Source organism: Lachnellula hyalina (genome assembly GCF_007821495.1).
Source record: "Lachnellula hyalina strain CBS 185.66 chromosome Unknown contig00022, whole genome shotgun sequence".
In the NCBI taxonomy this organism is placed as follows: domain Eukaryota; kingdom Fungi; phylum Ascomycota; class Leotiomycetes; order Helotiales; family Lachnaceae; genus Lachnellula; species Lachnellula hyalina.
The window spans coordinates 59,880-72,129 of record NW_022157136.1 but is presented as its reverse complement, the minus strand read 5'-3'; the positions used below and the strand labels follow the sequence as shown (position 1 = coordinate 72,129).

The window sequence follows — 12,250 nt, the reverse complement described above, 5'->3', positions numbered from 1 at the left end:
GGTTGTTTGTGGAGTATATCAGGCGTTTAGGGCACGATTTTCATTCGACAAGTGGGTGGATGGGTGTTCTGGCTGGAGCTCTAATTGTAGGGAGGAAATAAAGAAAGAGGAAGAAATCAAAATCAGAAATTTGATATCTATTTATCTATTTATGGACAGTTGGTTATGGCCACATTGAACATAGAAGATCCCAATAAACGCCCGCTGAAAATCCGTCCTAAAATCTACCAACTTTTTACCTTATCCGAATCTGCTTTCTTTACTTATAATTTATTCCTCTTCTTCGAATTGACATTCTTCCCCGCTCCAACCTTCGTCCTCCCCCCAGCCCGTCCCCTATCTCCCGATAAGATCCCCGGTAGATAATCCTCATCCATCAAATCCTTCTCCTTGCGCCTCCGCGCCGTAGTCATAGCCGCCACATACTCCTTCTGGTCCTCTGCCAGAATGAGTCCCTGACCCCATCCCCCTTTGCCACCCCCAGCAACCAACTTGCCATTACTAGTCCCCGCCACCGGTTTAGGGACACTGAACACATTGCCGCGATTATTCCACTGCATATTCTTCTTGAGATGCACCTTGAAATTGCCATCCTTATCTGTCGAACAACTCGTCCTCAGCAGCGTGGGTTTTCCGCACCGCGTGCAGAATTGCTTGTTCATGTCCCGCGTGATGAGGAAACAGGCGTGGCAGCGTAGAACCCAGGTTTTGAGCTGGCGGATGCGTTGCAGGGAGGGCGAGAGGAGGTTGAGGTTCATGCGGAGGAGGACGTTTTGCATGGCGAAGTCGGAGGTTATGAGGGCTACTTGCATGGTTTTGGGCTCTTCTTGGGGCTCCGAGGTGCCGTTGGCATCTTTTTGTTGGTGCTGTTTGAGGTTCGAGGGCGTGATCCAACCTTCGCCGTCGTCTTCGTCCTCTGAGGTCTGTACTTCTTCGACGGCGTCGGGTTGCGGGGTATCTTCTTCACTTGCGGGCGATTGAACTGCAGGAGCTGTCTTTGGAGCCTCTTCTGCGTCGGTAGTAGATATGTGTGTCTCTAATAACTTCTCTTCCATCTCCTTGGCTTGTATGTCGTCTTCGGAGTGTGCGTTTGCTGTTGGTGCTGGCGCATTTTGAGTTGCAGTTTCTACAGAAACGACAGTCTCCCCATCCTTCTCCGTAACTGCAGGATCGGCAGATCCGCCCGTCAAAGAAGCCGGCGGAGGTCCATTAACCCTCTTCTGCCCAGGCACACTCCGCAACCTCCAATCCCCATGATTCCTCTCGCACTCCAGCTCATACGCCAGAGCCATCAGATGAATATCCGGCCTACTCAAAACCTCCAGATCACCCGTCCTCCGCGAAAAATCTGTGATAATCTTCACACTCTCTGGTCTCGGGGATCGACATTGAATAAATGGCTTCAGGGTCGTCTCGACTCGTGATCTGGTGGCGGGGTCTCGGATTTCGTCGATGACGGCGGGGATGGTATAGAGGAATTCGGCTTGAGAGAGGAGGGTTGAGATGGAGGGGTCATTTTTGATTATTGGACCTGCGTCGAGCACGAGGCTATGGATGGGCTTGGGGGTATTTGTCGCCATGTTTTGTGTATGAAGTTTTGGTGAGGGTTGGTGAGACTGCTGTTGCATGCTGCTGGTGTTTTTGGTGGGGTGCGAAAATAACTATATTTTCTGCCAGCCTCGGCCGAAACGGGAAGCGGTGTAGAGTTTCAGTAGGGCAAATTCAGTATAGAACCCCTTCAACCTGCTGCTACTGCTTTTCAAAATATACTAATAAATACCTAGGTAGTAGAAACTATTTTACAGCACTATTGTGTATTTATTGGGACATTATGGGCAGCATCTACATTGTACGCCAGGCGTTTTGATTCTGGCATTCCATAAACGCCGAAATGTTTGAAGCACGGCTAATCGTGCCTATTAGTTTGAAGGACGGTGTGCAAGGGGTGATCTCACAAGAGTAACTCCGCATAAAGTTTGATAACACAAATCACAGTTAAAGTTTACGGGGATATTTACGATATTACGACAATTGAAACTAATGTGCATCTAAGCTTAAATTACCAAGACTGCTTGCCATCTTTGAACCCCCCCGTCCAAAGAGAGACATAAAAAAAGAACATCCCGCAAAGCAATCAGGAGACCATCATTCAAGCGTAATAACTCCTCTTGCCCCCCTCTCGGGACCGGTCATCTTGAAACCAAATCGCTGCCGTAAGTCCTTGGATAGCAAGAAACATGAAAGCCCCGAAACCCGATATTAAGAGAAAGAGCCGAGGCGACTAGGAAGAAGAATCATGAGCACAGCATTAAGGCTATGCAAAGTGCATTGAAGATGCCAATGGTATCAAGGTATTGAGGTTATTGATCAAGGAGAACTGTAAATGACTAAAAGTAGTCGAGGCGAGAATTTGCATACATGATTTGGATATCGTACTGGAGTGATCGCGAGAAAAGTAGAAAAGGTCGTAGGTAATTGTGGAATGTATATGATCGTAAACAAGCGGACGCGAATGGTCTTATCTAAGGAGCGGGCCGCCGGTCCATTCGAGGTCCGAGAGTGTCTGTTCCGTAGAGTTGGTAGGGTTTTCCGGATCATAGTAAATGTTTACAACAACCCCTCTCTGTTCGCGGCCTAGTGGGCTCCATCGTTAGTAGTGTTCCCATAAAGCGCGAATTGTGGTACAGCTTACGGCCATTACTATGGTTATGACCTCGCCACTCATAATGTCTCCAGGAAGTTCGAAGGACGGTGTCCAAGCGCTCAGACCTGCAAGAAAACGCCACGAGTGCAATCAGCAGCGCGAGGTTTCCAGCAAGCCCAGAAGAAGGATGAGCCAGCGGCTCAGGATTATACCAGGAGTTTAGACCGAGTTGGTTGATGGAGTGCGGTACAGTCCCAGCAAGGTAGCGCTCGGGGCCGCCTAGATCTAGTCGCGAAAGTGTTGATTGATGCCGAAAATGGAGAGTATACCATCGGTGGTATGGAACAGGAGAATTTGCCATATCTCTGTCGCTTGCATCTCCCTCAGTGGCAAGGAATTGTTCAAACGGATTACAATAGAACAAAGTATTCGCTCGATATAAACCTGCAACACCGCGTGGACTCCACAAAGCTCCTTGACCACACACATACCCAATAGCTTGGCTAATGTCCCCATTTTCCCATCGATAAACAGTGCCTGGAATCTGCTGACCGAAGCCGGCGCGGTACAAGGGGGGAAGCCACCGCCCATAGTCGTCAACCCTGGGCGCGACGCCTCCGTTTGTGGGTTCTTCGTTCAATGTGAGAGTATTGACAGTGAATAGAAAACTCATAATTGGCCATGTCGGCTCAGGTTGTGAAGTTGATGATTTCTGGGACTTCGGGTGCGACGGCCTTCGCGAAGATCGCTACACCCATTTAGGTTCTTCCAATCGGCTAGCGAGGGGGACACACCTTTCTAGACGATGCAGACATGTTTCCCGGGAAAGAGACGTCGAGTATTCGCTGGCAAGGGCTTGTTCACCTCAGAGGACTACTCCAGCTGATAGATTTCTAAGAGGTCTTTTTGCTAAGAACATACAAACGTATAGAAAGGAGACGGCAAGAGTGAAATACGTTGTAGAAGTTTACGCATCGTCACAGAGCTATCATTCCAAAGATGGATTGAGGCCCGGTATGGGTTCGGCCCTCATGACGAGAATTAACTGGTTCATGAAGTGCTATTTGGGAACGGACACAGCGCATGATGTGGGCTTGCTGTATGATATGCAGGTGAGGTTGGCTGGCATCGCAGAACCAAATAGTAACAGTGACTTGACGCCCCCGCAAACGACGATCGGTGCCAGATTAGCACATGTGGTATCAGAAAACCCATATTGTCACTGACAACGAGGTCGTCCAACCCATGAGATTCTGCTTTCAATTGCCAATGCATCGCGGATCGTCAATTCGTAACTTGTCGCAACGACGACAAGACATGGTTACCCTGAATACTGGGTAATAAGACGGCCGGACTAATCATGAAAAAGGAACCATATCTTGCCGCACTTTAGATGGAGACGGCCCCCGCCATCCAAGCGAAAGCCATTGACGTGTCGCCTCTTCATGGATGAATTAGCTGCAGAAACGCACCTATCACTGGAAGTTGGCTGGTATGTTGGAAACCAGATCGAAATATATTGAGACAAAGGTAGAAAAACAACGGTGGACAGCTTTGTTATAGCGTAGAATAATGCCTGAGGTTGGTACCTCATCCTGATAATCTAAGTGACGAAGGACATCTAGACCAGTAGATCCAGAACAGTGCCATAAGAAAATCATAACTTAGCAACTTCTGGATTGGACGGACAAGACTTTTGGTGGAAAGCCACGTAGTGGCGTTGTCTGTTTTGGGACGCATACATACACTTCGACCAGTCCACCGAGAGTCAACAAGACGGCTTATATGTGGAAACGGATCAATCTTCGGCGACCAAGTCTTCAGCCGAGGCAAATGTGGAAAATGCGGCTCTGTCTGTCGAGGAAGGCCTGCTGGCCTATAACTGGGGAGTTGACCGCCGGCAAAGAGCGCAAATCTGGTTTTCTGTACTATTCCGTGTGTGGGAGACGAAGAGTCTGATTTGATCGGACTTATGGTGCGGAGGTAATCTTCCAAATGTTGGTGTGGATGGCAATCGGGCGAATCATACGTCCTGGGAACTCCTGCAGATGTTTAGCGACCACTCGAAAGGTCGAGGTACAGAGAGATAGGAGAGGTCAGTCAGTATCTTAACGTGATGAGTTCAGTCTCGTGCATCCAAGCATTTTCTGTTATAACTTCTTGATTGATCGCGCGAGTTGTTGAGGACTTTTCGAGTGGGCGGGCTCCTTGTTTTATATTTTGTCCACCTGCAACATTTTGCAAGGGTCGGCTGCCACTGCATAAATCGTTCCTCCGTGCTCATAGTCGTCGGGCGTTGAGCCATCAAAACTCGTCATTAGCCTGGTTGCCTCGTTCTCGACTTGTTTGCCTTGCTCCTATTGAGATACAAGCAGCTCGGATTGCAACCTCGAGCAAACGTCACATCCAATGGCAGTCGAAAATGCGGAGACTTTGCAGAAAATTCTGCAAGTAGCAGCATCGATTACCGGAATGACAACTGTCTAACCGCTATTAACGCAAAATGCGAACCATGGGAACATATTCCTGTCACTTCTCAATTCCAGACTGAGGTTGGTTTAAGGTTCCGGTCGAACCGCCGCTGGCGCGATGGTTCGCCAAGATTGCAGTTTTGATTCGCTGCATGGACCCGGTGTTGTGGATCGTGGAAGGGACTGTCTGGTGCCAGGTATAGTCCAAGAGTCGAGAAGTCAAGGCCAATAGGACTATTTTCATCCAAAGTGCCGCCCTATTTAAGGTTCACCTCAATAGGTCGAGGAACTACCCATCTTATACATGGAGAACGATAGACGGAAATAAGGGAGAGGTATTCTTGTGCTATGGGTTTGCGAATATACCTTTCACAATCGTCGGGTGCAAAAGTCAATGTTGGGATGTTGATTTCGCAATATTTGTGGTAGTCAAGACAGTATGGGTTCAATGAAGCGGATTCGTTGAGTTCGTGGACGTGTCTCCGGCGATACGTCTTTGACGAAACCCGGAATGATCTTGATGGTACAATATAGGTGATTCGGTCCAATCTATATCCCATGAGTATATCGCTCTGCCCTATCACGGAACAACGGTCTCGGGGTGGCGGGTCAGCCCGCCGGCTTACTTCACCCCCAATATAGTATCCAGATCTCCCGCATCCAGGGGGTTGGAACCTTTGCTCATCAAAACGGGATAGCGGAGTTCGGCGGACTGCGGGGTAGTTATTTTGCCAAAGGCGCGGGAAAGGAGCATTATCCATCTAGGAAGGAGAGTAATAAGAGATCCATCAACCAGGAAGTCGTATTGTGAGCTGGGCTGCTTGAGCCGCCTCAGTTGAAAGTGGAATCTCGAGCTTGGGGACAGTCTCCCAAAACGATAACCGACGGCAAAGTTTAGACTTGGCGGGGTCTTGGTAACTTGTCCGAGGAGCACGGGCCGTTTTCTTGGGAATAGAGGGACACTGAAAATATTCATAGAATCAAGCACTTGAGGCGAAGAACTGCGAGCTTTTGCCCTGTAGCCAATTTAAGGTAAGCGAAGTTTTGCGGGAAGGGGCAAGCAGGCGTCAAAGTCACCACGTGACATACTTCTTGGAATATCAGGCAAGAGCTTCCCTCGCACTGATGAATGGAAGCACCCCGTCAAGTTTGATCAAGTTGGAAACGTTGTTTGCAAGGAGTCTTGTGGCTGATGTAGGCTCCTTTCATAGAAATCCAAAGGGGGCGCTTTAGGGGACTCGCTAAATATCTAAGGAAATCATTCACTGTGACACATTCTAGGACATGCGCTGAATTTTAGTTGTGTAGGCTTTACGGTGGAAGCTCAAGGTCGGCATTGGATATCCTGACATCAACTATTTCGGTATAAGAATACTACCATGTTGGAGTATCCAAAAAGTTGATTTCGTCACTTCACTCTTTGTGGAAGGAGTAGTGGCTGGCTGTGTGCTATAGAAGAACACGCCTCTTTACACAATGTTTCTTTACTCCATTAGGGCTCTATCCCGGATTACTTTCCCAGTCAAAAGACTCGATTGTGATAGGGATCAGCTTAGCATATAGTTTCGACTCGGACAGCAACTTCCCCCTCAAGTTTAAAATAGAGCTACTAAACCATACCTAGGTAGGTACCTGAGCATGCTAAACATGCAAGTGATACTTTTCCAGACTTGATTAACCCAGTCTCTGTTCAGTTATCGAGAGTTTGGAGACACCCAGTGTTCTAGTGTGCTCCCAGTTTGTCGTACACCTTGGGACATGATTTTGTTCTAAGCCAGTCTCCAATTATTCCAAGGAAGACAGTGCACGATGATGGATCAAATTAGTGAGGAGCAAGTAGGTAAGAAGCAAACATGTATAGCGCATCAAGAGTCTTAAGCAAGAAAGTGCAAATAGAGGTAAGAAAATGACAACTCCCTCGTAACTTTCAGGGGAATGGCAATATGAGGCTAAACTACGAAGAAATGATAATGTTCGAAAGGAGTTATACATATAAAGCGTGCGAGCGATTGTGAGTAGGGGAAAGAAAGGGGAGGGGACCAAGCGCCGGCTGCTGCCGCCGTTCCCTCATAAGGGCCATCATCCATGGGAGCCATGTTTGCTCTAACGTCAAACACTCGAGACTACCAACCGACACTAGCGCCACGCTAAAGAAATTCCAAGATAAAAACATCCTCTCTCTCCGAACCTCCTGTTTTTTCTTCATCTTAGTGCATGGGTAAGAATCTACCCCCAAACTTCCTCGACCGGTCCATTACTAACAGTACCCAGGTTTTACGCATAACAGTGAGGATTCGTCCGAGTTTGCGTTTTTGCTAGTTGAAAACTATTACCATGACCGCTCTTCTCGACCTTCGGGTCTTGGAGGAATTTTTGAACCAAACCTTCTCACTTGAGATTCTTTTTTTTTTTCATTGCGATCGGCTCCTCGAGGGCTGTCGTGAAGAAGAAAGCTTGGTTGATAGCCTCATCTTGTAACCAACGCGAACATTATTGCTCGGTAAACAAACGCGTTGTAGCTGAGCTGAGTAAAAAGGCTATGTCATAACACGGGGATCTGCACCTGCTCAATATCCTCTGGACTGAAAGCCCCCCCATCCTATCTCAACACAAAATCCCCAACAACAAACACAATGCCAAAAACAGCCCTCATAACCGGCGCAACAGGCCTCCTCGGTCGCCAAGTCGTTAAAGCCTTCGAACGCGCAGGCTGGGACGTCAAGGGCACAGGATACACACGCGCCAAACCACCTTCAATCATCAAGCTAGACCTCAACTCCTCGTCCGCCATCGCAGAGACGCTGTCCGAGGTCAAGCCTCAAGTCGTTGTGCACTGTATGCCCGTAGATCAATATGTTCTGACTGCGAGAGCTGTGATGTACTGATGCAGTAGTGCAGGTGCAGCAAACCGCTTTCCCGACAAATGCGACTCTGACCCCGCCGGTACCCGCGCCCTCAACATCACCGCGACCAGCACGCTCGCCTCTCTCTGCGCCCAGCACAATATCCTGCTCATCTACATCTCAACCGACTATGTGTTCCCCGGCACAGAAGGCAACGCGCCATACGAGGCCGACAGCAAGCCCAGCCCGCCGAATTTATATGGGCAGACGAAGTGGGAGGGAGAACAGGCTGTGCTGGCGGGGATGGAGAAGGGATGGGGTGTGGTGTTGAGGGTACCTGTGCTTTATGGGGATGCTGAGAGGCCGGCGGAGAGCGCGGTCAATGTGTTGATGGATAGTGTGTGGAAGGCGCAAGAAGAGGCGGCGGGGGTGAAGATGGATCACTGGGCGTTGAGATATCCTACCAATACCGAAGACGTGGGGCGTGTTTGTCAAGGTATTGTAGTCCTCCCATATCTATATCTATCTATCTATCCAACCATCTATCCATTATCCTTATTACTGATGGCTCGAACTTGCAGATATGGCGACGAAATACCTCGATACGGAAGATAAGACGAGTCTGCCTACCATACTACAGTTCTCTTCCGAAGACAAATTCACGAAATACGAAATTTGCGAGTTGTTTGCGGAGATTATGGGGTTGCCGCTTGATGGCATGGTTGCGAATACCGAGGGCAACGACCCGAATGCCAGTGTGCAGCGACCGTATGATTGCCATCTTTCGAGTCGGGCGTTGAAGGATATTGGAATCAATACTGCTACCCAGGATTTCAAGGGGTGGTGGAAGAGGGAGGCGAGGGCCTTTAGGAAATAGTGGAAGTCGAATGATAACTAGATGTGATGGCTAGGGAAAGACTGTGTTGGGACGACGAATAAAGCGGGCTCTGCAAGATACGGTTATGACTTAACGTTGCATGCAAGAGGCTAGATAGTATCGAATAATGATTGTGCAATCGATTATGGATTACGACTCGCGAGCCGGATCACAGAAAGGACAAGATCACACAATATATTGAAGCACCCCCAAACCTCACCCACCACCTTTTGTTTCCTCTTTTATCACTCTCCACATGCACTTCTGCATGCTCGTATCCATTCCATCCGTCAAATCCCAGGCAGGGTAGGAAGAACGGGCATTATCGCCGAGAGTGAAAGCATTCAATGGCAAAATAATCCGACGTTCCTTCTGAGGATCTTTGAGGGGGCACGAGCTAATGTTATTGATGTTGGGTCACGAAACTATGCAGATGACTATGCGGGAGACATTATAAGATTTGCCTTATCTTGTCATGTACTGTAGGCCACTCGATCTCGAACTCAGCAGAGCCCATTGTTCTGGAGCCGAAACACAGGGATCCGCACAAGGTTATAGAACAACGTCCGCTTGTAGAGTACGAGTACGAGTATCTACGTGGACGCCTTTTGCATTAGAAGAAGGAGAAGTACCTAGCTAGATAGGTTTGGACTTGTCTTGTGATCTATACGTTTTAGCCCTGTATATACAGATATCTAGAATTGCCTTGAGTAGCAACGAACTTACCCCTGACTAAACATATCAAGTGCAAGTGCAAGGCAAGTCCCCGTCTCGTCTCCCCAAGTTCCGGGAGATCTACATGCCAGGCCAGTACTGTACAAGTACGCGCCAAGGATGTAACGGTATGATCTAAAATTAAAATTGCCCCAAGGATCGCGCTGGTGTTTGTTTGACGGGATAGTGGGCTGCTACGAATATACGAGATTAACAATGGAAAAGAGAAAACTTCCCCATCCCCGGCCTCTCCTCTCCCTTCAACAAATCAACATGACATTCACTGCCTTTAATTGAGCTAAATTATCATGATCATTCCCACAGTGCAGGCATTACAAACACAATCCTTATCACACTCGTATTGCTAGCATATATTTACAGCAACCATGTCTGGAGACCAAGACGCAACCTCGTCCCCGCCGAAGTACTCTAGATACAGATCAGTACGACACCAGGCGCATCCCACCAAAACAGAGCCTGCACCTCCTGTGCCAGAAGCACAGCAAGATGCGTTCTCGAGGACCAAGAGCATGTCGCGCTATAGGCGCCCCAGGGCTGTCGCGAAGAACGAACTCGCAGACCAGCCCCTACCCCCTCCAGTCCCCTCAATTCCCTCAATCCCCTCGAGAACACAAACTTCTGCGGCGCCTCATCCAGCCGGACGCGATACAACGAGAAAAGTAACAGACCCTATACCGTCAGCACAGCGGCAGGTCCTTGGCACAGGGCGGGAACAGGTGCGTCCAAAGGAGACAGAGAGAGAGCGTCTACGTCGCAAAGCGCAGGAATATCGCGATCGGGAAGAAGCACAGCGCAGGCTCGAGGAACAAGAAGCGCGAGAAGCGGCTGAAGAGGAAGCTGAGCTGGCTCGGCGCAAAGAGGAAGAGGCTGCCAAAATATTGGCTGAACAGAAGCGCAAGGATTTGGAGCGTCTGGAGGCAGAGCTTGAGGCTGCCGCGCCAATTGCTCCGAGGATTACAAGTCCAGGTCGCGAGAAATTCAGCTTCTTCTCGAGGAAACGACCTATGAGTAAATCAGCTCAGCCCAGGACTTCGGAAAGTGGAAGTGGATCTGGAGGGAACTCGATGTCGAGGACGGAAGCTCCGCGAGCGATTCTCGAGGGAGGTGGGGGCATTGTGCCTCAAACTGATGCTCCCATCTCTGCAAGTAATGCTGGGGAAAGAGTAAGTCTCACTACCTCGAAAGGATTCGTGGTGCTGACAATATATAGCGAGTCTTGATTCGATGCAAGCAATCCTCGATAAATCTCCCAATCACCCCTGAAACCACCCCTGTGGACATTACATTCTCAGCTGCAAATATCATGACCCAAAATGTTAATCCATCCACGACCATTTTACTTGAATCTTATACTCAACTTGGGCTTGAACGACGAATACGGAAATATGAGCATGTTCGAGATATCATGAATTCGTGGGACAGGGATACACAGAATGCTCTTTTACTCCAAGACTCGGATTCTCTAAATCATGACTATGATCTCGAGGCATCTGCGGCTCCGAAAGAAGCACCTCCAGATGTCACGGTTTATATGTACCATTCGCAGAAACCTCACAAATGGAACAAACGATACATCACACTTCTTTCCTCTGGCCAAATATTCGTCTCCAAAAAGCCTCGTATCAAAATTTCAGACAAGGATATAAACAACATTTGTCATCTCTCTGATTTCGACATCTACACCTCAACACCCCAATACACTCGCAAAAGTCTCAAACCACCCAAGAAACACTGCTACGCCATCAAATCCCAGCAAAAAACAACCATGTTCCTCAGCACAGAAAACTTCGTCCACTACTTCAGCACAGACGATAGCTCCCAAGCCAATATATGGTATTCCGCTGTCCAACGCTGGCGCTCCTGGTATCTCGTAAACCGCATGGGCGAAGGCGCTAGAAAACTGAAGCCCAAACCCTCAAAACCCACTCATACCATCAGACCCTCCACTTCCACCTTCGTCGACGAGAATCCCTACACAATCGGCTCATTTGCACCCCTCATGAACACCGACCGCTTCGCCGACGCCTCCCCGCCAAAACGAGAACCAGACCATGACTTTGACGAAGAAAACCGCCCTCTCCAAATACCCTTTCACCTTCGCAACTCAGCAAATCCCTCCCCATCAAAGCGAGACTCAAACCGCCATCCACCACCAGTATCCTACAAACTACCATCAGAAGCAGAAGAGTTCTCCTCGTCAGGTTTACTAGGACGCACATACTCACAGCGGCAAAAAACGCTCCAAGCCCGCGACTCGTCACAAACCCAAGCCCAAAACGCCGGTGCTCCATTCGTCAACGGCCCCGACGTCCTGCTCAACCGCGAATCGAATGGAGCGCAACACCATCACCAGCGCACCAACTCCGTACACAGCGTGCGCCGGCCCACAATCAGCGGAGAAGGCATGAAGCCCAAACCCCTCCTCGATTTCACGCCGCAGTTCAAGGAGGCGCCGCAGTGGGATAAACGGGGAAAGGGACGGGGCGTTAAGGCTGAAGAGGGCGTTATGCTGGTTGAAGTCGCTACGACGCACGAGGCGGCGCAGATGGCGGCGGGATTGAGACCTGAGAGGGATGTTTTTAGACGGGATCAAGTTGTTAGTAGCGGTGGTGGTGGGGTTGGCGTACAGCAGAGGCCGAAGACGGGGAGGAAGGACGGTGGTGGGGGGGCCGTTCGTTGA

General features: G+C 49.2%; 4 protein-coding genes across 4 annotated transcripts; 2 read left to right on the top strand and 2 right to left on the bottom strand.

The window, feature by feature from the left end:
• Positions 1 to 263: 263 nt before the first annotated feature.
• Positions 264 to 1,580, bottom strand: nob1 (20S-pre-rRNA D-site endonuclease; the record flags this gene model as incomplete). Its single annotated transcript, XM_031147435.1, has 1 exon — positions 264 to 1,580. One exon carries the CDS (start codon positions 1,578 to 1,580, stop codon positions 264 to 266), a length of 1,317 nt encoding a protein of 438 aa, XP_031007850.1.
• A 938-nt stretch (positions 1,581 to 2,518) lies between these two features.
• On the bottom strand, positions 2,519 to 3,459 carry LHYA1_G002458 (uncharacterized protein; the record flags this gene model as incomplete). The annotated part of the gene is made up of 3 exons (XM_031147434.1): positions 2,519 to 2,634; positions 2,693 to 3,392; positions 3,439 to 3,459. 3 exons carry the CDS (start codon positions 3,457 to 3,459, stop codon positions 2,519 to 2,521), a joined length of 837 nt encoding a protein of 278 aa, XP_031007851.1.
• Positions 3,460 to 7,748: 4,289 nt separating this feature from the next.
• On the top strand, positions 7,749 to 8,835 carry mat2b (Methionine adenosyltransferase subunit beta; the record flags this gene model as incomplete). The annotated part of the gene is made up of 3 exons (XM_031147433.1): positions 7,749 to 7,950; positions 8,014 to 8,442; positions 8,540 to 8,835. 3 exons carry the CDS (start codon positions 7,749 to 7,751, stop codon positions 8,833 to 8,835), a joined length of 927 nt encoding a protein of 308 aa, XP_031007913.1.
• Positions 8,836 to 9,935: 1,100 nt separating this feature from the next.
• LHYA1_G002456 (uncharacterized protein) lies at positions 9,936 to 12,250 on the top strand (the record flags this gene model as incomplete). The annotated part of the gene is made up of 2 exons (XM_031147432.1): positions 9,936 to 10,733; positions 10,781 to 12,250. The coding sequence occupies 2 exons, from the start codon at positions 9,936 to 9,938 to the stop codon at positions 12,248 to 12,250; spliced, it is 2,268 nt and encodes a 755-aa protein (XP_031007914.1).